This window comes from Nothobranchius furzeri, chromosome 16 (assembly GCF_043380555.1).
Source record: "Nothobranchius furzeri strain GRZ-AD chromosome 16, NfurGRZ-RIMD1, whole genome shotgun sequence".
In the NCBI taxonomy this organism is placed as follows: Eukaryota; Metazoa; Chordata; class Actinopteri; order Cyprinodontiformes; family Nothobranchiidae; genus Nothobranchius; species Nothobranchius furzeri.
The window spans coordinates 37041007-37065384 of record NC_091756.1 but is presented as its reverse complement, the minus strand read 5'-3'; the positions used below and the strand labels follow the sequence as shown (position 1 = coordinate 37065384).

The 24378-nt window shown below is 39.4% G+C and overlaps 1 protein-coding gene across 1 annotated transcript in view; it reads right to left on the bottom strand.

The window, feature by feature from the left end:
- Window positions 1-23648, bottom strand: part of fra10ac1 (FRA10A associated CGG repeat 1) — a 29648-nt gene extending 6000 nt beyond the window's left edge. The window contains exons 1-8 of the mRNA XM_015963149.3: window positions 23504-23648; window positions 22789-22871; window positions 21138-21230; window positions 20325-20370; window positions 20134-20210; window positions 19846-19929; window positions 19616-19700; window positions 17372-17417 (exon numbers count right to left, since the gene is read on the bottom strand). Coding sequence (XP_015818635.3) covers window positions 17372-17417; window positions 19616-19700; window positions 19846-19929; window positions 20134-20210; window positions 20325-20370; window positions 21138-21230; window positions 22789-22871; window positions 23504-23521 — 532 coding nt within the window. The 5' untranslated portion in view covers window positions 23522-23648. The remainder of the gene's footprint in view (window positions 1-17371; window positions 17418-19615; window positions 19701-19845; window positions 19930-20133; window positions 20211-20324; window positions 20371-21137; window positions 21231-22788; window positions 22872-23503) is intronic.
- Between the last annotated feature and the right edge of the window lie 730 nt (window positions 23649-24378).

The following is a 24378-nucleotide window of genomic DNA, read 5'->3' as shown; positions in this document are numbered from 1 at the left end:
AAAAACACCAAGGAAAACTCAACATTTCTTAGTAAAGACTATCCAATAGTTTTTGAGATGTTCATCATCATCATTATCATCATCATCATCATCATCACAACCTTTATTTGTATAGCGCCATCCATGGATGGATGAATGGATGGTTACAAATGGAGCCTAAAATCATTGGGTTAACAGAATGAAACCAACACAATTAATTTCTATTCAGTTTATTTATATAGCGCCAAACAAGAGTCATCTCATGGCACGTCACAAAGCCAATCAGTAAAAGGTTTCCTACATAAGGAACCCAGCAGATTGCGTCACTGACACAAGTCAGTGACTTCACAGCAATCCTCATACTAAGCAAGCATGCAGCAACAGTGGAGAGGAAAACTCCCTTTTAAGAGGAAGAAACCTCCAGAGGATTCTAGCTCAGTATAGAGCTCCGGGAGTTGACTTCACTTCTCCCGGCATGCAACAGTTCAAATCGAAACGGCGCCATATTGGCAGGCAGAAGCCGGCAGCTGGACTATTTGTTATTGTCAGAAAACTCAATTAAACGAGAAATATGGTAGATTCCTGCTGTGCCCCAGGATGCAGAACAAACGCGGACGACATAAGGAATGAGCCATCTACAGGATTCCCCAAGATCCGGAGCGCCGCAAATGTTGGATCACTGTAATAAAACACGCTAGTGACCGGGCTAAAATGAAGCTGTGGGATCCCGAGAGTAAAGGTTTTCACTTATGCAGCGACCACTTCATATCAGGTACTTAAACGTTTCCTCAACTGTGTATGGTATTTATTTTAAATGCTTTTATTACAATTCTTAGTGGGCTTCCTAAACATATTTTGGCGTGGTCTTATTACTCATAGCAACAAGTAAACATCGCGTAAGACGGTGCCTCGTGAGTTCTGCGTGCTGCCGTTTGCGTGTTTTATGATAACAGCAATTAACCGACTAAGTTGTATTTAATTTTTAAGCAATGGTTGGTCAATTATCAGATCCCACATAAAAAGCACTTTGGATTGCTATTATCTGTCTCACCGAGACAGATCTCAGACAGATCCTGAGATGCTCCTGCCTGACATATTTATTTTATTCACGGAAAAAAATCAAACTAGTGATTTCTCTTGGCGTTCAGTTTATACATTCAAACAGCACAGCACTATTTAAACTACTTACATGTAAATCTGTTATTTGTCCATCCATCCATCCATTTTCATCCGCTTATCCGGAGTCGGGTTACGGGGGCAGCAGCGTCGAGAGGCCCAGACTTCCCTCTCCCCAGCCACTTGGGCCAGCTCCTCCCGGGAAATCCCAAGGGGTTTCCCGGCCAGGTCCGGTAAGAAGTCCGCTCCGACAGCTTCTGGCGTTTTTAAAAAGTATCCCAGGGGCACGGTAAGGGTCGGAGATGTTTAGTCTATTTAATTTCTGATTATATAAAACGATTTCTTCAGTTTTAAAGTGTGAAGTAAACTTCGACGAAGTAAAATCCAAGCCGATCCCGTTCATGTTCATGTTTACGATCCGTGTTTGTTTACCTTTTTTGACTGCCAATATGGTGTCTACTAACTGAGAGTCACGTGGGGTCCGGAGCTCTATAGGCAGCCATCCATCACAACTCACGGGGGATCGAGAAGACAGAGCAGACACACACACACACACACACGCACACGTGCACACGCACACACACACACACTCACATGCGCACACACGCACACACACACACACAAATAACACATATAACTCCTCCAGGTAATTCAGGAGGATCCTTATAGCACCAGCTATACCTTGTCTAGGAGTGGATTTGACCGACCTCAGTTTACAAGTGAAAATTAACCTTGTACGTTGTTATGGCTGGTGCCATTTATGTTTTTATTTCATTTCTTACTCCTCTGTTTTATCCCTCTTGTGTGAGAGGAGCAGTTTTGCAGCACCTGGCTTCTCCCACACCTGTCCGGCCCCACCCTGAAGTCCCAGCTGGTGGCAATGACAATCAGCAGTTGAACTCACTGCATAAAAGCCACCCAGCCCTCATCATCAGGGAGCAACAGGCTAGACATGTGGTCTCTGTCCTGTTGGCTCCTCGGCGAGCTTTTGTTTTAAACTCTTTTAGCCAATTTGTGTCTTTTATGTGCAGGGGTTTCCCTGATTTGTAGTTATATTGGCTAAGTAGAGTTTATTTTGTTTTACTATTTAGTTGCTGCCGATTAGTCCTGTTGTGTTTAGTAATTTTCCTTGGTGTGAATAAATTTGTTTAAGTTAACTTTTAAACACCCGAGCATGTGTCCTCCTTGTTACCCCAGGCCCCCTAGACAGCTTGGATCGTAACATACGTCTTTTCTAACATTTAGAGATATTATTCATAGAATGTAATGGGTATTTCAAATATAATTTGTCTATTTTTTATATCTCAAAGAACTAAACCTCACACAAAAAATGAATAATAATAATAATAGTAATAATGATAAACATATAGTAGGATGAAAAAAGTTAAACATTTTTAATAAAGTCTTGAAAAGTCATAAAAGAAAAACGTTTTCCAATAACTTAACACTTGGGGTGTTGTAGTGGGTTGCTTTTATAAGGTTAAATCAAACAAAATGTTACCATATTTCAAACAGATCTTCTTGCCCTTGAAAGCTACTCCGACTCCTTTCAGTGTTAAAGATGAGCAGCTCTGTGTCTCATATGAAAGAGTGTCCTGTGGATATATTCAGAAGTTAAAACTGAGCAAGTCAGACATCACATTCCCGACCCCCGTAAGCTACACACAACCTCCACCATGACACCGTAGGATTAAAAGAAATCTGTTTCTGAACAATGAAAATGTCTTTGACAAAATAAAGGCCAACAAAAAGCTATAAACATAATCAAGGTCAGGAGGTGTCTTATTTCTGACAGCTCTGACCCCCCAGGCCCAACACCGTTTCACATGAAAACTATTAAGTGACTGGTTCTACTGGGAAGCTTTTAAAATAAGGCTACAAAAGGCATTCCTTCACTGCATTTCAGGGTTTGAGCTCCCATCCACAAAACTAGTGTGGTTTGTTGACGTGCACTGGGTATTCCCTTACTGTAGGACAGGTAAGCCTCACATGGGTCCATGGGAAAAAAATAAAAGGCTGACAACAGCGTAAACTCATTAAGACGGGAAACTCCTTTGCTCTTACGTCAATGGCTAATAACGCCACAAGCCTGAGATCAAGGTGGAGATTTACCACAGGACAGATGGTTGAAAGATTTACGATCACTGGATAAAGTCAAAGGGTAGAAGCCTGAGTCATAGCACATTCACTTTTTAATCACGTTTAAATAACTTAAGGTTCACAGAGGAGATGTTCGTGCAAAATCTGATGACAAATCTTGATGCTGTTTTGCATCAGGTGACATACTTGAGTCTTTGTAGATGAGATATGAAGAGACTAGTCCAGTATAACACTAGAACTTTGTGGGACAGTTGTCCAACTATACCTCAAACCTTCACTAATGTGCAAGGACATTTATGGATTATGTTTACATAGTTGTGTTTTTTCATTCAATGCTAAAAGTTATCTCTTGATTCTATTTTTGTGATACTGGAGGTCACAGTAGAACAGTGTTGGGTTTCAGATCAGCCCACTGGACAACTTCTTTGGTTTTAAGCCCACATACAACCTTTTAATTTATATACTGTATTTTTGCTTTTGGGGTTTAATGATTGTTTAATAGATAAGGTAAATTATATGCAACATTGAGGAATTCGATTTTAAAACTGGTTAACAATTAAATAGAGTTGGACATCGAGCACCGATTGGAACCGGGACTAACTGTCAGGTTTCCCGGAATCAATTCCTAGTTTCGATTCCCAAGCTAAAACTGTGGCTGATGTCCATGAAAAAACCATCCATCCGCCCATCCATCAGCTTATTTGGAGTCTGGTCGCAGGGACAGTAGCCTAAGGCGAGAGGCCCAGACTTCCCTCTCCCCAGACATTTGGGCCAGCTCCTCCGGGGGAATCCCAAGGCGTTCCCTGGCCAGGTGAGAGACATAGTCCCTCCACCGTGTCCTGGGTCTACCTTTAGGTCTCCTACCAGTTGGACATGCCCAGAAAACCTCACCAGGGAGGCGTCCAGGAGGCATCCTGACTAGATGTCCGAGCCACCTCAACTGGCTCCTCTCAATGTGGAGGAGCAGCGGGTCTACTCCGAGCCCCTCCTAAATGGCCGTGCTTCTCACCCTATCTCTAAGGCGGAGCCCAGCCATTCTTTGGAGAAAACTAATTTCGGCTGCTTGTATCCGCGATCTCGTTCTTTCGGTCACTACCCAAAGCTCATGACCATAGGTGAGGGTAGGAACATAGATCGACTGGTAAATTGAGAGCTTCGCCTTCTGACTCAGCTCTCTCTTCACCATGACAGACCATCATCATTATATAAGAAATCTTACAACACACAAAGTTGTTAGATTTTTCTCTCTTTTTTGAACTGTTTATTCTTTTGGGAGTTTTAATGTTTTAAATTAGATTGTTACTGACAGCTGCTACATTTAAGTTTCAGTTTCCCTTCTGACTGACTCGCTGCTGCAGCAAGGAGGTGCAGACTCTCTGTCATCCTGGATGTGATCATCCTGAAAGTTTTAGGTGAAAACAGCTGGACCTTTCTGGTTATGTTCAAGACCTTTTGCCTCTCATCCTAGAGGCTTCTTCAGCTCCCATACTTGGGCTGTGAGGTGTGGTCAGAAAGAAACAAACACACTGATTGTGCTGCAAGTGTTTTTCTTTCTTTCTTGAAAACATGTTTCTATTCTAAATGAAGGTGATGTTATTGTTCATAAAATTAAAAGTCATGTTGAAGTTCAGATTATTTCAGCAAGTAAGACCTGTGGTTAGCTGAGTCATTTAAAACTTGTAATGTTTTTGGATCCTGCCAAATGAAACAATCGGAATTGGGAATCGACAGGAAACAGAATCGGCATGGGACTCATTCAAATTCATACGATGCCCAACCCCTACTATTAACCCACGCTGTTTTCATACAGAACAAGAATGCCTCCTTAATTACTAAAAGACTCTTTATTTTCTTTTTGTATACTCAGTTGTGTTATGAGCTGATTAGATTATACACAAAAGGCACAGATGAGTACAATTATGAGCTTAAAATGATTATTTGGAATTAGGCTGACAATAGGGAGTAAATTTATAAGGGAGATTAAAGGTGTTGTGTTGGGATTTCTTACTTAAAAACACAATGCTGGGGTGTTGTGATGATCTGTAAACCAAACTGAATTTGAAAAGAACAACTTATAGTAATAATTTGTACTACGTGTTACGTTAAATAAAAAGTTGTCCTACATTAATACATGTTTTAAAGCAGCTTTGTTAATGTACCTTGTTTAATTGGGATATCAGTCTCCTTTGTTTGCAGTGAGAGTGAGACACAGTTCTCCATGACCATTATACTGTAGGTGTGAGAAACACTGATGTGAAGCCATGTGTCACTCCGCTATTCGGAGAAAGAGAAGCCAGTAAACCTGGTGAGCAAAAGATTAAATGTTTCTAACTGGAGTAAGAGAGGTTTTACAGTAGGATGGATGTTATAGTCAAACTTTTAGTGAAAAAGGCACACGGGCAGATTTCCTAAAATGCTGAACTGTTTTCTGGTTGTCGTGGAAATCACAACGCTTCCCGATACGCTCATCAACCTATGCTGCAGTCGTGCGAGCGGCTAATGTGCAGAACGGCGAGGCTCTGTGCCTCGATACGCCCATGTACACATCTGAAATGGTGGAATCAAAAGTGGAAAACACACGGCTGGATTAGATTGAGTCTGTCTTTCATGCTGTGGAGAATGCTGACCTTACATTTAACACTACTCTAGTTTGCTGACCAAACTACATTACATCCCACTGAGATTAACTACATTACAGCTGTCACTTATCTGAGAAACACTCCACTCACACATAAACAGACAAGACATCACAGTACGTCTCTGGTAATGGACTTTGAAAGCTTTGGACCTGTGGGCCAGAAATCGATCACCTCCAACACTTAAAGAGACAATAACTATAATGTAGCTGATAAAAAAGGAGCCAAGTGGGTTTATTCCTGATTATGGAGTACAATCCATCAGGGGAACACAGGACTAACTAAATAAATCGTTCAAAACACAAAATTTATCTTTTTAAAATGGACTGTCGGTTTCAATTTCATATAACTAAAAGAAGCAGCATGGAAGCAACATGACCTGACAGCATCTGAAATTGGTCATTAGGATGGGTGATAATGTTCTTGCCAGTGTCTTTTTGTAGGCGTTTGTGAAGTTTAAGCAAAATGTCAAACACTGCACCAATTTTAATAAAACTCAAAGTCAACAAAAGATGTGCATTTACAACTGATTAACATTTTGGGTTTGCCTGATTCAAGATTGCCAACCCAACCGATAACCATTGTCAAGCACAAAAATGTCACTCCCACAACATACTGCAAACATGAGTTTCTGCAATATTCTTTATAGCTGCCAATAAATTAGTCATTGAGATGAGAAGCCTTGGAATAGAACTCTGGACAACCTGTAGCACTAGCAGTTTAAACAAAGTCCATTGTAGACTCAGCAGGTCTACCACTGGCTTAGTCAAGTTTAGGCCCGGCCAATCACAGTGTAGCAATTAATCCATATTAATTATGACCAATAAGATGTGATGATTCCATAAAAATATGAAATATCAATCTGATTGATCTTTGAATGTTTAATCAGAAGATTCTAGAGTTCTTTACTTCTTTAGGGACCATAAACACACTTTGTATTAATTCAGACAGAGTCAAGTATATAATTTATAAAATGAATTTAATTCTTCTTCCTAAGTTAATAATTTATACATGACAAGGTATGAATAATAAGAGGTGGTGTGGTGGATGTGAGGCATTGTGATGGAAGCTAGATGTTGTAGCAACCGTTCTTTTTATCTGAAAGAAATTGTGAAATCTGGGTGTAAAAGAATTTGTTGTTTGGTTCTAACTAGAGAGTTGTTTATTCATAAACAGCATCAGACGCAATCTGTCGTGCCAAGTCTACGCACCCTTGGTGTGGAGGTTCTCGTTCAATCCGGGGGGTCATGCTGGTCACTGCCGGTGGAGTGAACCTCTGATATCAGGAACCCGTAGATAGTTCCGATAGGACCCGTCCATGACTAGGGGGTGGGAATTGATAAGTTTATATCAATATCAATGGCATTGTCGATTCTGTCTATCAATCTAATTCCTTATCAAATCCCTTATCAATCCCAGAGTAGTTCAACAGGTGGCAAAAAACTTATTGCGCACGGCTCTTGCATTATAACTGTCAGTTTCTTTTTGATAAATAATCAATTGTGCCTGTATCTGTTGGAAATATTTTTCCAAATGTCCTCCTTTATGCTCCCTGTGAAGGCAGAGTCATTTTCTTGTTCGGTGTGGTGCTGCTGTAGCTTTTGTAGAGCGGTGTTGGGGTTATTTGTAAATGAATAATTTGTAAGCTTTTACTTACTTTTTGGATTCTTCAATAAATTTGTAAATATGGAAATATTTATCGATTTATTAATTAATTTGGATATCAAAGATAACTACGGGACACCGTGCCCTTTTTAACCGGGGAAAAATTGAATCCATAATTCTTATCAGTCTGTCTGAAGTTTGTAAATCCTTTTCAGAGCAGAGACTTTCAGCCGACACACACAAAGTCGCTTGACACAAAACTGAAATTTAACAACCTTTATTAAATCAACCTATTCTATCAAATGAATAATTAACCAATGAATAATAATAATGTGATGTAACAATCTGATATGGGTAATCGAAATGGAAAAGGGTCTGGAAACCCAAGATGACCATGTGTGTGTGTGTGTGTGTGTGTGGTGTGTGTGTGTGTGTGTGTGTGTGTGTGTGTGTGTGTGTGTGTGTGTGTGTGTGTGTGTGTGTGTGTGTGTGTGTGTGTGTGTGTGTGTGTGTGTGTGTGTAACTTGCTGTGATGTGATGCTGGAGGAATGTGAGCTGTAAGCTGTGACTTTTCTTCTCTCAGATGCAGACAAAAAGGAATTAGCTTTTACCTTTAAACTAAATTTCACAGTAACTTAAACACTTCAGAGGTTTAAACCCGCTTCACAGAAATCAAGAGACAACACATAAGATGAATCATAAATTAATATCCCACAGAGTCAGTCAGCCTGGCCACAGCTGACAACTATTTTAAGATATTAAACAATGACAAACAAAACGGCTTACTTCAAGATAGTCTGTATGACGTATTTGGTACGAAAGAGAGAAAACCGTCTGATAATTTGAAGCAATAGCGCGGTTTTATTGCTTGTTCTGAACTATAGAGAAAACGGGAGAAGATAGACAAGGGAGAGGAAGATAAAATAAAATCAAACTCTTGCGTTAGCAAACCAAAGGCGTCCCTTTGTTCTTCGCGCTGCAGGAGATGGTTTCTCCGTTGCTTTCCAGCCAGGTTCTGTCCTCACACGTCCGGAATTGTAGCAGCGAACGTTTTCTCACACATCAGCTGGAGTTGAGCACAAGGAGAGAAGATAGGGGGTTTGTGTTGCTTTTTAGCGGTTCTGTGCTCGACCCACTTCAGCAACCAGGCCTCCCGCGTGCTCACGTTGATTGGAGCGTGCAACGAGCGTGTCCTTCACCGCCAGTTAGCCGGACAAAGGAACAAAGAACGATGTCGTTTTGCTATAATTTATAGCTTTTCCGGCTGGCGGGAAAACTCGCACATGCGCAGAACTCGTGCTCTCGTCTCCGCTTTGGTGACGTCATCACACTGCTTCCGGGCGCAAAGTCTTATGGGAAATGAAGTTTGCTGGCGCTGATGCTAAATTATGCCTTATTTCTTTACGCTTCAGGGCGTTTTTGGCACAGTCTTTTGATAAAATGCTGCAGCAATTTCTCACGAGGGCAGACCCTCAACAGTCCCCCTTTTGGTTTCGGGGATCGTGCCAGAGCTCGATCGTTGGAAGCACAGATAGGTTCGTCTCTCATGACGTCGGTCGACTTGATTGTCGGAAGCACAGATGGATTTGTCCCTTAGGAACGTAGGTCTCCTTGGATGCCTTTGGTCTTTGTCTTTGGTCTTTGTCTTGGATCCTGGTCAGGCACAAAAACAAAAGAGGATAGGAAACGGGATAGTCCCCAAGCGCATAACGAGGAGAAGCCACCCACGCAGGTGGTACGCAATGATGTCTTCGTCCATGCAGGAGGTAGTAGTGTAGAAGGAGGGAGGTCGGTGGGCAGTTGACTCCACGAGGGGACAAAAGGGGCAAGGATCATCCGTCCACAGTCCATGGGGACAAGAGGACATCCGTGAGGGATAAAAGGGCATCTCACTGCTGGCCATACAGTTCAGTTCATGGAGCACGCGGTGATGTACGAGGTCCATAGTTCGCAAACGCCCATTGGCCTATGTGGTCCCAAGAGTGGGAAAAATCTCATTACAGGTCAGACCTTTGTCACTGGAGTCTGCTAGTGTGGAGGTGTATACATGAGGTAAATGACGCCAACATGATAGGTAGTGTTAGTTAATTAGTTTAACAGGAACGTCACCGCTGCTTCTCCATTAAAATTCACTAGTCCAGAGCTGGTCAAAACAAATCAATAACTTTAAGTTGTAGCGTATTTTGTGCCTAAGGCTTTTGTATATTCGTACTGCTTACCCCCCTCAATGAAATATCTACTTTGCAATTACAAGTTACCCTTTTGTCATGCTTTCTTGTAAAATATGAAAAAACTTCCAAACGTTTGTGCCGCTTAGATGCCATGTTTCCTGCTTCCATAAGCTACGCAACGTGTGCGGTGACGTCATTCGTGTCGACTGGAATTGATAAGGGGAATCGTTTGCAAAAGTGGTGAACGATTCCTAGGAATTGAAACAACGGGAACTGGTTCTCAACAAGAACCAGTTTTCAATTCCCAATCCTATCCATGACTGTAGAAAGATATTGGGTGGGCTTAGCCCCATATACACCATACACCATTACCTTCTCCTTCTTCAATAGTGTATGGCAGACTGCCCCACTGATTGCTTTCTGTAGCAATAAATATGTCACGTTTAAGGGTGGGAATAGAAAACCAGCTCTTGTTGAGAACCATTTCCCACTGTTTCAGTTCCTAGGAATTGTTTGCCATTTTTGCAAATGATTCCCTTATCTATTCCAGTCAGCGCGAACAATTTCACCACGCAAGTTGTGTAGCTTATGCATTTAATCAGCAGGAAACATGGCGCCTAAGCGGCACAAATGCTAGAAGATTTGGTTATACTTTGAGAAAGGGTGACAACAGGGCAACTTACAATACTTGCAAAGTAGCTATTTGCGACTCGGGTTGCGAATGACCACAGTCACCAATTCTTGTCCTGTGTTTATGTATGTATGTCTGATCTCAGAATTGTGTGTACTGAAACTCTAATTTCCCTCGGGGATTATTAAAGTACTTTTGACTTTGAATTGAACTGAATTGAACTGAATTTCATCAAGAGAGGAAACACTACAGATATGCAAAAGCATTTGTGTACAAACTTAAAGTGAAAGTTGTGTTAATTTCAATGCAGCAGTGGTGACGTTTGCACGCCCTCTGCTGGTAATACTGCAGGTAACTAATCAACTAACACTGCCTATCATGTTAGCGTCATTTGCCTTATAGACACACCTCCACACTAGCAGACTCCAGCGACTAAAGTCAGACCTGTGGTGGGATTGTGCCAATCTTGCAAAAGCTACAGCAAAACTTCACCGTACAAGAAGATGACTCTGCCTTCACAAGGAGCATATAAGAACATTAAGAAAGATTTTTTCAAATGATACCAGGTACAATTGATTATTTATCATTAATAAAGCTACAGTTATAATGCAGGAGACTGTGTGCAATTAATTTTGTGCCACCTATTGAATTACTTGGGAATTAATAAGGAATTTGATTGATAGACAGAAGCGGCAATGGCATTGATATTGATAAAAATGTATGAATTCCCATCCCTAGTCACACTGTGATTGAAACGCTGTCCAACTGCGTGTGGAAACAGTTAGAAAGACAGACGTAGATTTTGACACATAACCGGACTTCATCTATGGGTGGTGGCCAGACTGTATATTTACATACATGGGATGGCTTGCCAGGTTAGAACTGTGCCAAGGCGAGTTAAGCTGTGCTGACTAACGAGCCATTACTTGAAATTTCTGATGAGAATCAAATGTGCTGGATGCATACAACCATCTTCATCTGCTGACCGTAGGTAGTTAAGGAAACAGGCATGCGTGATAATACCAAAGGTTTAAAACAATTGCAATAATGGCACTGATTACATTGTCAATATGATAATGACACATTTTCTGGTAAATTGAGAATTATTGTTAATAAAGCAGTCATGACTGACCCTTTGAACAGACAGCTTCAGCGCTTAAACAGTAAGGTATAATTATCAATATGGTGTTGGCAAACTAATTAATAACAACCTTATTCATTCAAATCCTTTACAAAAGTATCTTATAGTAATGTGGTCAATGATTCCAGTTTAAAAAGATACAAAACAAAATTTAAAAGAAATCTTTTAAACAACGGCAAATAAACAAAATTACAGTATAATATAAAAGAATTATATGCCTTATACTGTAAGTCTGAAGTAATATCACACTCCAGCTAAAAGTGGAGGCAGAGGTCAGCTAAACCTGATTCCTTCTCTTTAAGAATGTAGAAGGGAGCATGTTTTTCTTTTCCTTTTTTTGAGAGGCAGGCTACGTTACATAAGCCTAGAACATGCTGCATTTTGTTTGACAGGAGGTCCACGTACAGGAACCTCAGCTTCAACTACCTTCAACCTCTGACCTCTTCTTGACAGCAACACTAACTCGCAATTTATACCAGAAGAGAGAAAAAAACAGAACAACATGACCTGGAATGAAGCGCCACATGCCTTCCACTGCAGCGGAACATCTGCTCCAGCATAACAGGGGAAAGAAGTGGGTTGCAACTAAAAACTGAACATTAGGTACACTTAAGCCCCCAACAGCCTGTTGTCTGTTGCAACACTCCTGTTGTGTGTGCTTGATGTCAACCGATAAAGGATGTAAAAAAGGAACTTGATGAGTTAGTATAAAAAAAGAAAGGGACGGGGGTGTAGAGAACAAATAAACATCTCAGATTCAGCTGGTTTTTCTTGTTGGAGACAACAGGAAGATCAAAAAAACACAGATGTTACAGCATGCTGCTCATCGACATGGTGATATTCGTGACATCCACGGTGACGATAGTGTGGCTTTTGCATGATGCTGACTCCACTAAAGTCAAAATGCAGACATGTTTGCACTCGTAGTTCAATATTAATCTAATGTGGAGCATCTGCAGGTTTTATTATGGATATAAAGGTTAAGTCTGGTGAGTTATGTGCTTACTGCTTATCAAGGTATATTAAAAGATGAATTTAACAAGTGTTATCCCTTTATTTCTAGTTTCAAATTGAATTTTTGTAGCTCTTTATCACTTTAGCTAATTAAATGTTTTTTAATAAATTTGTATCGTTAAAAAAGCACCACTTGTAGAATGATTTGCTACTAATGTGAGATAACCTTTAGTTCTGTTTAAAAATAAAAAATGAAGAAGGTCCTAGACTGAAGCAATGGTCTGGTACTTTTTGCATCTTTCCGATCCTTCTGAAATTATACGCAATGCCTTTTAGCACTTTAAATGACAGTTGTTGTTTGCACGACTACTGGAAATGCAACCAGGACTGCTTTTTATGTAGAAGCACAATTTATCTGTAGAGAAAATGAAAGTGTAGAGAAGCTAAAAGTCCAATCTCTATACATCATTACTTGCTAGGGGGTTTATATGCTTATAAAGGAAAGTAATGAAAGGGGACAATAATAACATTTTTTAACAATGCGTAAAATTATATATATGGAAAATATTAGTTGTTTAAAATTGTGAAAACCAGAGCTCAAATTACAAAGGAGCTAAGGGGAACCTGGCTCCCCTAAAAGGGTGACGGGCTCCACTAGAAGCCGTCAACTTACACACCCAAGGGGAGCCTGAAAAAAATCTAGTTTCTACCTATATTACATCATTTATATGGACTCTACTGTGCCGAGGATTCTTTTGAGGGCAGAGGACAGGGAGCACTAGCTGTTGATGCGCTCCAGGTAGCTGCGTCCTGTGCATTTTTGCAGCAGGTAGATCCCTTTGATCTGCTTAGTTAAAAAGTAACTCATGAGGTGAAAAGGAGGAAGCCAGGCAGCAGTTTTTCTAGAGGATTGAGGGGAGATGCAGGAAGATAAGAGACAGATAGGACAGGAAAATAGTCAACTAAAAAACAAGAAAACTAAAATAAAGTGCTTGAAAAGGGATAAATGTTATTTAATAATTTATAAGCATGTAATATTTATATATTTTATACAAGTCAGATCACCTTCAAAACTCAGTCCCACACCCAGGGCACGCCAAGGCAATACAGACCCCCACCCTCACTGGGCTCCACAGGAAGCCTCTGTGTAATTCGTTCCTTGGTGAAAATCTAAATTGGAAAAGTCTCCATAGTGGTACTTGGAAGTAAAAAAAATATTTAAAATGTTCCTATAAAATGGTCACTTCACAATATCAAATGGACAGGTTTTTCAGTGGCTATCAACCATAGAACCAGATTTGATTCTTGGAGCAATTGGTCAGTTTGTTTTTCACCCACAGCTTCATAATGAAGTGATTACCTGTAATGGTTCAGGTGAAAAACAGTAAACGTTGCACAATATAGTTTTACATTATGTTTTTTTAAAAGGCACATTTTATCTTTAAAAGGTAACAAGTTTAATCTAATCTGTTAAATAATCAGAAATATTTATTAAACAGGCTAAAGATGACAGACTTTATGTACTGAGCACTCCTTGGTTCCACATCACTCTGTGGCCATAAAAAGACAGGTCAGCGCTCTGGTGATGTAGAGGAGCAGCATGGCCTACATTGCACTTATAGTGGGGATGATAACAGGATGGTTTGCATAAAGATGTTTGTGGTTGAGCTTAAGTGCACTAGGCCTTATAAGGAAATGCAGCATAACTGGAGGTTAATGGGGGAAAGTTCAGTCCTTTCAAATGCATCTGTAAACAGAAATCCAGTCTGGCCATCTGACATGCATTACATGTGAGCCTGGACCAACAACAAATGGTTCTTGTTGAATTATTTGTACTCAGGTGAACCATGAGGAGTTGTCTGCAAGCTGTTTGCTATTTTAGCATTCCAAATGCTTATTTTTGCTCTCACTCAAGTCATCCTGAATCAATGCTAAGGTCTAATTCCACGTATTAATTTGGGTAAGTATAGAGTCCACATCTAAATAGGAAGGCTGTATATAATTTACAGACTGAGATTAGTATTGATTTCACTCGAGCAGGTTCAGTCTCTCTGTAATAACTCTGGTTTTTCCCCTCTGGGAATTATTGCTGCACACAAATCATAGAAGTGACACTTAAAAGTGAAGCACCTTGGACCCATCTAATCCTGCTTCCCATACAGTTCTGCAACAGGGGATGAACTGTCAGAGACTAGGATTACACAGTCTTAATCTGGAACAATATATTGGCTTAGTCAGCCTTCTCAGACACACTTTATGTTTGGGAGGCTGCAGTGGTGTAAACACAGGCAAATCAAAAATCCTCAAGCAAGGCTGATACCTTCTTTTACTCAGCTGTAAAGAAACAGTAATGGACAATCTGATGAGGGGATGGATGAACAGATCTGATGACGGTGGAATCACCTGAGGAAGGAAGCCACCAGGATACCAAGACAAAAAAAATAGACCAGAAAATCAAAAAGAAAGCTAATAAAATTGATTGTAAATATGCAACTAAACCTCAGAATCAAACTGAAACCTTACAGGTACAAGTAAGACTAGTTAGATGTAATTTTTCAACTGAGATTTGAGTCCTCATCTATGTCGCCATCTACTGGACTTGTTTGGGTATTCTGTTGAAATAAACCACTGTAACCTCTAAAATCCAAATAAAATATGTAAAACAAAACTTAACAGTTATTGGCTTAATGTTGCATGCAATAGCAAGAAAAGACACTACACACACACACACATACATACATACACACATATATATATATATATACAAATGTGTGTATATATATATATATATATATATATATATATATATATATATATATGTGTGTATATATATATTATATGTATATATATATACACACACACACATATATATACACATGTACATACATATATATACACACACATACATATATATATATACATATATATATATATATATATATATATATATATATATATATATAAACATATATACATATATATAAACATATATACATATATATAAACATATATATATATATATATATATATATATATATATATATATATATATATATATATATATATATATATATATATATATATGTATGTTTATGTTTATTCATTTAGCAGACGCTTTTATCCAAAGCGACTTACAATTTATAACCTATAGGGCATGTTGTGATATGTGGGGGAAACCGGAGTACCCGGAGGAAACCCACACATGCATGGGGAGAACACGCAACTCCACGCAGAAAGGCAGCAGCAGAGTTTCGAACCTACAACCTTCGTGCTGCGAGGCAACAGTGCTAACCACTGCACCACCATGCAGCCCAGTCTATGTGGTCAACAGCTGTGGCCACAGGCTCGTCGGTGCCTGTCGTGGTGGCAGCCTCCGAACCCAATGGTGGACACTGGAGGCTAGGTATGCTGAACCTGAAGAAATAGTCCTATTGGGTTTTTTTGACCTTTGGGACTCCAAAGGCAGCTGATAAATCCCGACAGTCCAAGTGGAATGCAGCTCAAGTGGTTGCGGAGGCAAAAACCTGAGTGTGGGAAGAGTTTGGTGAGACCATGGAACAAGGGCTTCAAGCTGATTGTGGTCCATGATTCAGCACTTCAGGAGGGGTAAATAGTGCGCTACCAACACTTTATAGTGGGAATGGTGTGCAAATTACTTCAACTCAGGCCATAGTGGATAAGTGAGCGGAGTACGGTGAAGACTTCCTCAATCCCACCGGCATGTCTTCCAGCAACTAAATGGAGTCTATGGACTTTAGGTTGGGTTCAACAATCTGATGCTGAGATCTCGGAGTTGGTCAAAAAGCTGCTCTTGGCAAGGACCCTCGGGTGAAAAAGATATATCCTGAATTTCATTAAGGTTCTGGACATTGTGGGGCTGTGTTGGTTGACATGGCTCTCTCTCGCATTGTGCGGGACAGTCCCGCATTTTCATTACTTTTCTCACGTCCCGCAAATTGAGACATGTCCCGCATTATTGACAGTCTCCCAATTCCAGTTTCAATCTTGCATAAACTGTGTTGAGAAAGCTGCTGTCAATCGAACTAGGAGGTGGGACTTTACCGCAGGTCTGAAGCGCTTGGAGCGCACACCCAATCCACCAAAGCAGAAGCGTCACTCAGCTCGGTGGACAGGTGAGCACGGAGGAGAAAATGGTGCCAAAATAAACTTCTGGGCTAAAAGTGTTCAGGGGGACTCTTACAGGGTGAGGAGTCTGATGTGATACGAATCAAAAAATCAGAGTCACATAAAACATGTTGGTCAGAAGCAGGTTTCCCAGTAATTAGACAGGTCCATTCCAACACAGACAAGGTGCTGCACTTGTTGTTTCAGATGCAAACAAGCTAAACTCTTTTAGAGCACATGGAAGAAACCCTGAGAGAATTAAATGGAAGCCTTCATTAATTATTCTCAGAACTTTGAGGACAAGAGGAACAATGTGCTTTTTTTTTCAGAGATTCAAGTCAGTGAAGTTTTTTTTCTCCCCTAAATATCTACTATAATAGATTTGTTGTCATTTTTGAATAAACACAATTTAGTTTCTACATTAAGAATAAAAAAATAGCAATGAAATGGATATTTTTCAATGGGATGCTTATTGTAGTGTAAACTTAATTAAAAACAAGCTTAAATAGATCTAAAAATATTACTTTTACTGTCATTCTGTTGTGGAAAATATTCAATGAAAACTCAGAAAATACACACACACACACACACACACACACACACACACACACACACACACACACACACACATATATATATATATATATATATATATATATATATATATATACACAGTACATATACAGTATATATATCAATCAGCATAACAGAGCATAACTTTGCAACTTTGCGTGGAAGCTCAGAGTATTTTTTGGAAAAGTCTAAAAAATCTCTAAAAGCTCATTTATAAACCTAAAATTGTCTGGGATATATTTAATAAAGATGACATAGAAATGAAAATATCACAGTTTTAGCACACATTCAAGAAAATAATTCAAACAAAGAATCTACAGAAAATAAGAGCAAGTTGTACCTTTCCCAGAGACAACTTCGTTCTCAGTCCGCCAACGAAATCCAAACTGATGGAGACAGATTAAAACAGAGTTAAATTTCAGTTGTTCTCCATTTGTATATAATTCTGAGAATTACTTTAGTTTTGATATTTGGTTTAAAATGTTTTCATTAAGTCATTTTTACTATTACTATCTCTGGTGCTCACTCAGTTCTTTTGGTTCCTTCATATTAGTTATTCCTGTCAATACCTATTGATGCTCCTTTGAATCTCCCTTTGTTCTGCAGTTATTCATTATTTGTGTGCGTTTTATTTTACTCGCTGCACATTGTTGCATTAAAGTGTATGAAATGGGCTTTATAGATGAAGGTTGGGACTATCAGGCACAGTCCAAAGTTGGTTCCGATCATGTCTCAAAGACAGGGGTTATGTTGTTTCTATTGGTAATCACAAATCAAAGCAGATCACCATGACATGTGGGATCCTCCAAGGCTCAATTCTTGGACCACTGCTTTTCAATCTCTACATGCTCCCCCTGGGTCAGGTCATAAACAATAACAATTTTACCCATCATGGTTATGCAGATGACACCCAGATCTACATTGCTCTATCACAGGGGTCGGCAACCCCGGGCACTCGTGCCACAGTTGGCACGCAAAGGGTTAACTAATGGCACAGAGCATTAATCTGAGAAGATGTGTTGAAAAATAAATGTTGTAACGGACCGAATTTTCTGTTAATTATTTTTGTTTTCTTGTTTGGTCACTAAATGCGTTAAAAAGTTGAAACGTGAAGCTCTCACCTGCTCTATCACCTAGTGACTGTGGTTCTCTAGACTCACTTTACCAGTGTTTAGAGCAAGTTAATGACTGGATGCAATCAAACTTCCTCCAGTTAAACAAAGACAAGACTAAAGTTATTGTCTTTGGAAATAAGAATAGAATGAAGGTTATTGCTCAACTTAGCTCCAGAGGAATAAAGACAAAGACCTAGGTTAGAATCTTGGTGTCATAATTGATTCAGACTTAAGCTTCACGGGTCACAATAAGGCTATAACTAGATCAGCGTTTTAACATCTATCAAATAGCACGACTCAGGGGTCTCATGTCCAGACAAGACCTAGAGAAACTCATTCATGTGTTCATTTACAGCAGGCTGGACTTTTGCAATGGTCTTTTCGTCTGGTATTTCCAAAAAAGCTGTGAAGAAACTGCAGCTTATTCACAAGGCTGCTGCTAGAGTCTTAACAAGAACCAAGAGAACCAAGCACGTCATTCCTCTTCTTAAATCTCTACACTGGTTACCAGTAAACTATAGAATCGACTTAAAAGTGCTTCTGCTAGTTTATAAATAACTCAGTGGCATGGGGCCAGAATACATGCCGGATCTCCTTCAGGTATATACGCCCAGCAGGGCTCTGAGATCCTTAGGAAGCGGTCAGCTGGTAGAACCTCGGGTCAGAACCAAACAGAGTGAAGCTGCTTTTAGCTAATATGCTGCACACAGATGGAATCGGCTTCCTCATGACCTCAAATGTGCCCCAACTCTAGAAACTTTTAAATCAAAATTGAAACCTTTTACATATTCATTAGCCTTTGAATGGCTGCTCATCTTTTAACTTTGTTCGTTTCTTTTAATTTTGAAATCAAAACTTTTTTTGTGTGTACTTTCCGTCATGTTAATTTTTAATCTTCTTGCTATTCTTGCTCATTGGAAAACATATTTAATTGCCTCTGTGTATGAAATGAGCCATAAAAATAAAGCTGCCTTGCCTTTAATTTACTGACTGACTGATGTCACAGTAAAGTTTTAAAGACTGTTTAGAATAACTGAAGGTTTTTTGATTATTCCACATCACTGAATAATCTTTTTACACAGTTTCCATTATCATTCTGCATTTCCCTGGCAGTGTAGAGATTTTTTAAATTTTTTATTATTGTTTATTTATTTGGCAGACGCTTTTATCCAAAGCGACATACTTTTTAACCTATAGGGCATGTTGTGATCTGTGGGGGAAACCGGAGTACCCGGAAGAAACCCATACATGCGTGGGAGAACATGCAACTCCATGCAGAAAGACCACAGCCGGGGTTCAAACCTGCAACCTTCTTGCTGCAAGGCAACAACGCAAACAACAGCACCACCATGCAGTTGTTTTAACTCTTGTCTGTGTTTTTATACACAAGCATCTGACCCATGTGCATGTTCTGCTGTATTATGGATCAACTATTCCTTATATGAGCTCTGCTTCATTCACCAGCTCACCTTGTTTTCCTTGTATCTGCTGAGGTCAGCTATGCAGTACTCTTTAAACAGCTTGTCGTAATACTTCTTGGCAAGTTCTTTTTCCCTTCAAGTGAGATTGAAAACAGCACAAAAACCAGTTAATTTAACTGAGCACAAGCTAAATGCAATTTTTCATAAGAGAACTGATCAATCTGAAATCAAATTGATATCAAAGTCTCCTTAATGAGCAGCTGATTTCATGTGATCACCATGTCATCTCCTCCTCGTCCTCGTCCCTCCAAAGGAAGCGGTGGTTTTCACGCAGCACGTCCAGATCCGTTTTGTCTTTCGCTCTGAAGCAAATATTAAAGAGCCAAATGAAAAAGATTCGGCGTACAGATAAATTAATAAATTAGTGATGGATTGGTTGTAATTAAGTGTTTAACAAAACCAAAACAATGCATCCAAATGTTGTCACACAGAAAACAAATTGTTATTAATTTGGCCCTCAGAGACGGCAGACGATGGATTTTCAAGCTGTGAGGCAGATCACTTACGCAGAGCGTCTGAAGTCGGCCATCTGTCCTCCGTAATACAAAATGTAGTCACCAACAAACTTCTTATGTCGCTCAAACTGGAGTTTATTGTCAAGAAACTATTAAAAAAATAAGATTTTTGATTGTGTTACTATCAATAATAAAAAGATGGGTAATATACAAGTGAAGGCAAAGTTTTAAAGAAAGGATACGGCATTCATTGATATTAGGTGGGCTCTTCTGTTTCTAGCTTCTTCTCTGAAAAACAATAAGGAAGGGAGGACAGCATCCCTTTTAAAAAATGCAACAGTGTATTCAGGCGAATGCATAGCTGTTGAAGTGTAGCTGTGAGAGGGTCAGGGTTTCATCATTTCTAAAGTTTCATTCATTCTGTGGACACAAACAACAAGCAAAAACAACATCTAACTGAATCATTTCAGATTTCTCCTGTCAGTAAACTTTTTATTATCAAATCAAATTTATTTATTAAGCGCTTTTCATACAAATGCAGCTCAAAGCGCTTTACAGCGTTCAAAACAAACAGGCAGCAGTCGGTTTCCCACCCCTCCCACACAGATTCACATAAGAGATCCCCCTTTGTATCTCCCTCCTCCCACCCTCAATCCCATCCCAAGCAGATGCAAACTCACGCACGCGCGCGCACACACACACATAAAAGAGAATGGGCTGCTGGCTGAGTACAGGTGTTGTGGGCACAAAGAAGACGGAAACGCCATCAAAGGAGCCAACTGCACCAAGAGCAGCTTTATCGGCAGCAGTGGCCTGGGCAAGAGGAGGCACGAGAAGCACCCCGGCCGCCACAGCCAACCGCTGCCCCCGGGGCAGCCAGCCCCCACAGAGGAAACACTGGTTAAAACAGCAAAAAAATGCAAGTGACTGAAAACAAAATGCCACTTCCTTTTGCTAGTGAGCTCTTAAAATAAACGACAGAAGAGAGGGAGAAGCGCTGCCAGAGTTGCACATGAAACGGCATGATGCAACGTTTCACTGCAGCAGAACGGTACCTGTCCACTTCATCATAGTGGAAGCTGCGGTGAGCTGCCTTGGAGTGCGGATCTCTCTGGAAAGGCTTCTGTTGGATTTCCTCCTCACGTTTTCTGCCACAAATAAAATGTTATTGACAAAGTCATCAGAAGGTGCAAGTTACTGGATGTATGGGAAGATGGTTAATAATAGCACTTGTGTTTGTTCAAAAACTGTTTACTCTTGATGAATATTTAAATGGAGCACGTGATGTGCTACATAATTTAAAAAGAGACTCAAGAACTTTTTGGTTTTTGGTTATTTATTATTTATTTATTGTAGTTTTGCTGCCGTTTCCCCATTCTTATTATGTTTAGCATGGAAAATTTTGTTTATGTTACTTTTTTTTAAATTCTCATTATCGATGGTATCGAAGGAGGACCCACTCGAAAACAAGATGGTTCACCTCAAGTGGCTTTCATGCTCCGAATATATAAGTAAATAAACAAAACTTACAGCAGAGAGATTTGGTCAACAATAATAAATATTGCGGTTTCGTGGTTTAGACAAAATAAAATTTGGATATCCCTTCATATGAGTAACACAATGATATGTTTGCATTACAGTGTATTTATAGTTAAACAAGGAACTCAATGATTGATATTTGGTTTCTCTAACCCAGTGGTTTCCAGAGTTGGAGTCAGAATATTTGTCAGCCGATATTTACCTTTTTTTATACATCATCATCTGATATTTGTCCTTAGAAAAGTCGATTTAAAGTCAGGCCCATTCTCGGCCAGCCCAGTGCTGTTGCAGAATAACATTTGAACGTATTTTTACGTTCACTAATAACATCTGCATAATAAATACTCTAAAACTGCTGTATTTAGGTGTCTGGCTTTAACACTGAGCAGTGCACAAAGTTTAGTTAAATTCAGAGTTCAAAAACTGATTCAAATTTTGTGCATCAACCGATGTTATTAGTGACATTTTAGCATGAAAATGAGGTGGAAAATGTCTAGATATTGGCCATGAAAATCAGCCTGTACAAATCGACGATCAGCTGATCATGTCTCCTACATATCAGCATCAGTATCAGCAATAGAAAAACAAATATCAGCTGAACTCTAGGCAGGACCCCAGTGTGGGTCAGCAAGAACTGCAAGATTTCACTAAATATGAAATAATATTGACAAACAGTTGCTGAAGCAGTAATTGTAGCATAATTGTCACTAAACCTCAACTAAATGGTCATAAATAGATACAAGTGAAAATGAGCTGAAGTGGTTTTCTTTATGCTCTGAATTATTCAGCTTTTTAGCCTGTTTTAGGCATCAGATCAGTTATCTGGGGTCACGTGTCTTGACAGTTGTTATTTTGTGGGTTTGAAGCTGAAAACTTGGAATCACCGACTTAACTGAACGATAAGATTTACACTTTTGGCAGGAAGCAACATGGACCTCTCTCCAAGAGTGTGACACAATCACACTGATCTCTCTTTGTTGTCTTGATAGGTGCAAACTCAGATCACTCACACAATTCTGTCTTGACAGAAAGCATGCTCTCATAACTGGTAGACAGTCTACTCCAAGCTTCGCTGGGACAGCGTGACAGAAACCAGAACATTTTTAAAACTTTAATTTTCAACTTCTTCATGGGCTCTAAGAGTCCGTTTTGAGTCTTTTCTGTTACCTTTTAAGAGCTCTATCAGAGGACTCTCCCTGTCCCTCATCTTCATCGCTGAAGTCAGAGTCGTAACCACCGCCTCCATGAACCTAAACAAACACAAAGAGCCCTTTGACGCTTTTATCGACATAATTGCCATTACAACAGAACAGTATAAAGCTACTTTAATAATTAAGCATTTAAAAGCAATCTGTTCAGCATTCATCCTAAATCTTGCCATCTATATTAAACTAGTCACCAAGGACGTTATTTCAAATTTATTCAGTTGGTAAACTGGCTGAAAATCTCGAGATTTTTGTTAAAAGTTTGGATAATCTGCTGATGCAAGCAATCCTCTGTCAGACGTGAAGCCTTGAGAGGCAGTGGGCTAGCTAAACATGACCATACAACTTTTTAAATGTCTGTTAAAACATTTGGCATCTGCTAAATGTTCTCACTTGCATTAATTTCTGCAAGCGTCTCAAGACTGACGACAGTTTAGACTTCTTATTGCAATCGTTTTTAACTAGGTCGTTAGAAAATAAAAATGATAATTTAGTTTAGGTTGTTTCTAAAACGTAGAAGACTACAGAAGACTAGCACTTCGAAAAGAAATAAAGCACACGCCTTCTTCAAGCTAACGGTGAGCTAATATTTCTAACCAACGACAGCAAACACGCAAACCTCCCAAACTCCGACTGGTTAAAATGCTTTTGCTCATAAAAATAAATAAACGATTTACCTTTACAAGATCCTCCATGAAGTTGTTCGCTCTCGGTTTGGTGCTTAGATATAAAGTGTTTACTAAACGTAAAACATGTCGATTAATGATGACGCATCACGCTGGACGCGGCATGATGACATTTCTGACATTCTTTGTTGTTTTTTGGGAGATGAAAGAAAAATATAAGATTTTAACAATAAAGTCTTTTAGGATTTATTTTTGTACGTCCGAACCTTTTCACCTTATGCTTGATGTGATTTTACGTAGTGAGATGAAAATATTTGTCGGTCTAAAATATCATTATTTCTTTGACTACGATTTTTCTACAAGGCGTGGTGTTTTATTTCCTAGAAAGCAACTTGTAATCTTTAGTTTTTTAAACATGTCCGATTGAAATAAAAACATGTCCGATTGAAATAAATGCATGTTAGTCACGTGGGTCCTGGAGGAGTGAGGGGGTGTATGACGATGCTTAAAGTGCTCAAATCCCCAGCCTGGTTAAGATATATATATATATAAAAAAAACATTTTCATAGTCATTTTAATTCATAAAGGACAACAAAAACAATTTTTGGATTATTTGACTCTTGGCCTATTTTTTTTCGTCCATAAAAATATTAATTTATTCTCAGTCCTCACAAAGGACCAAAGAGATTTATTTAATTTAACAGGCTGAGTAAAACAATATGCTTTTATTTTGGAGCTCAATTACAGAGCCTAATTGGCTCCGAAAGGTTCATATCATTCATCTCCACCGGGGAACAAAGACCGTTTGTAGGCTTAGATGAAAAATAAAGAGAGCTTTGTGTGATTTGAATATCTGAGCATTTAATTCTTTCCCAGGGCTGCATGGGTGAGGGTTCATCACCACGGGGAACAGAAATCCACTATTT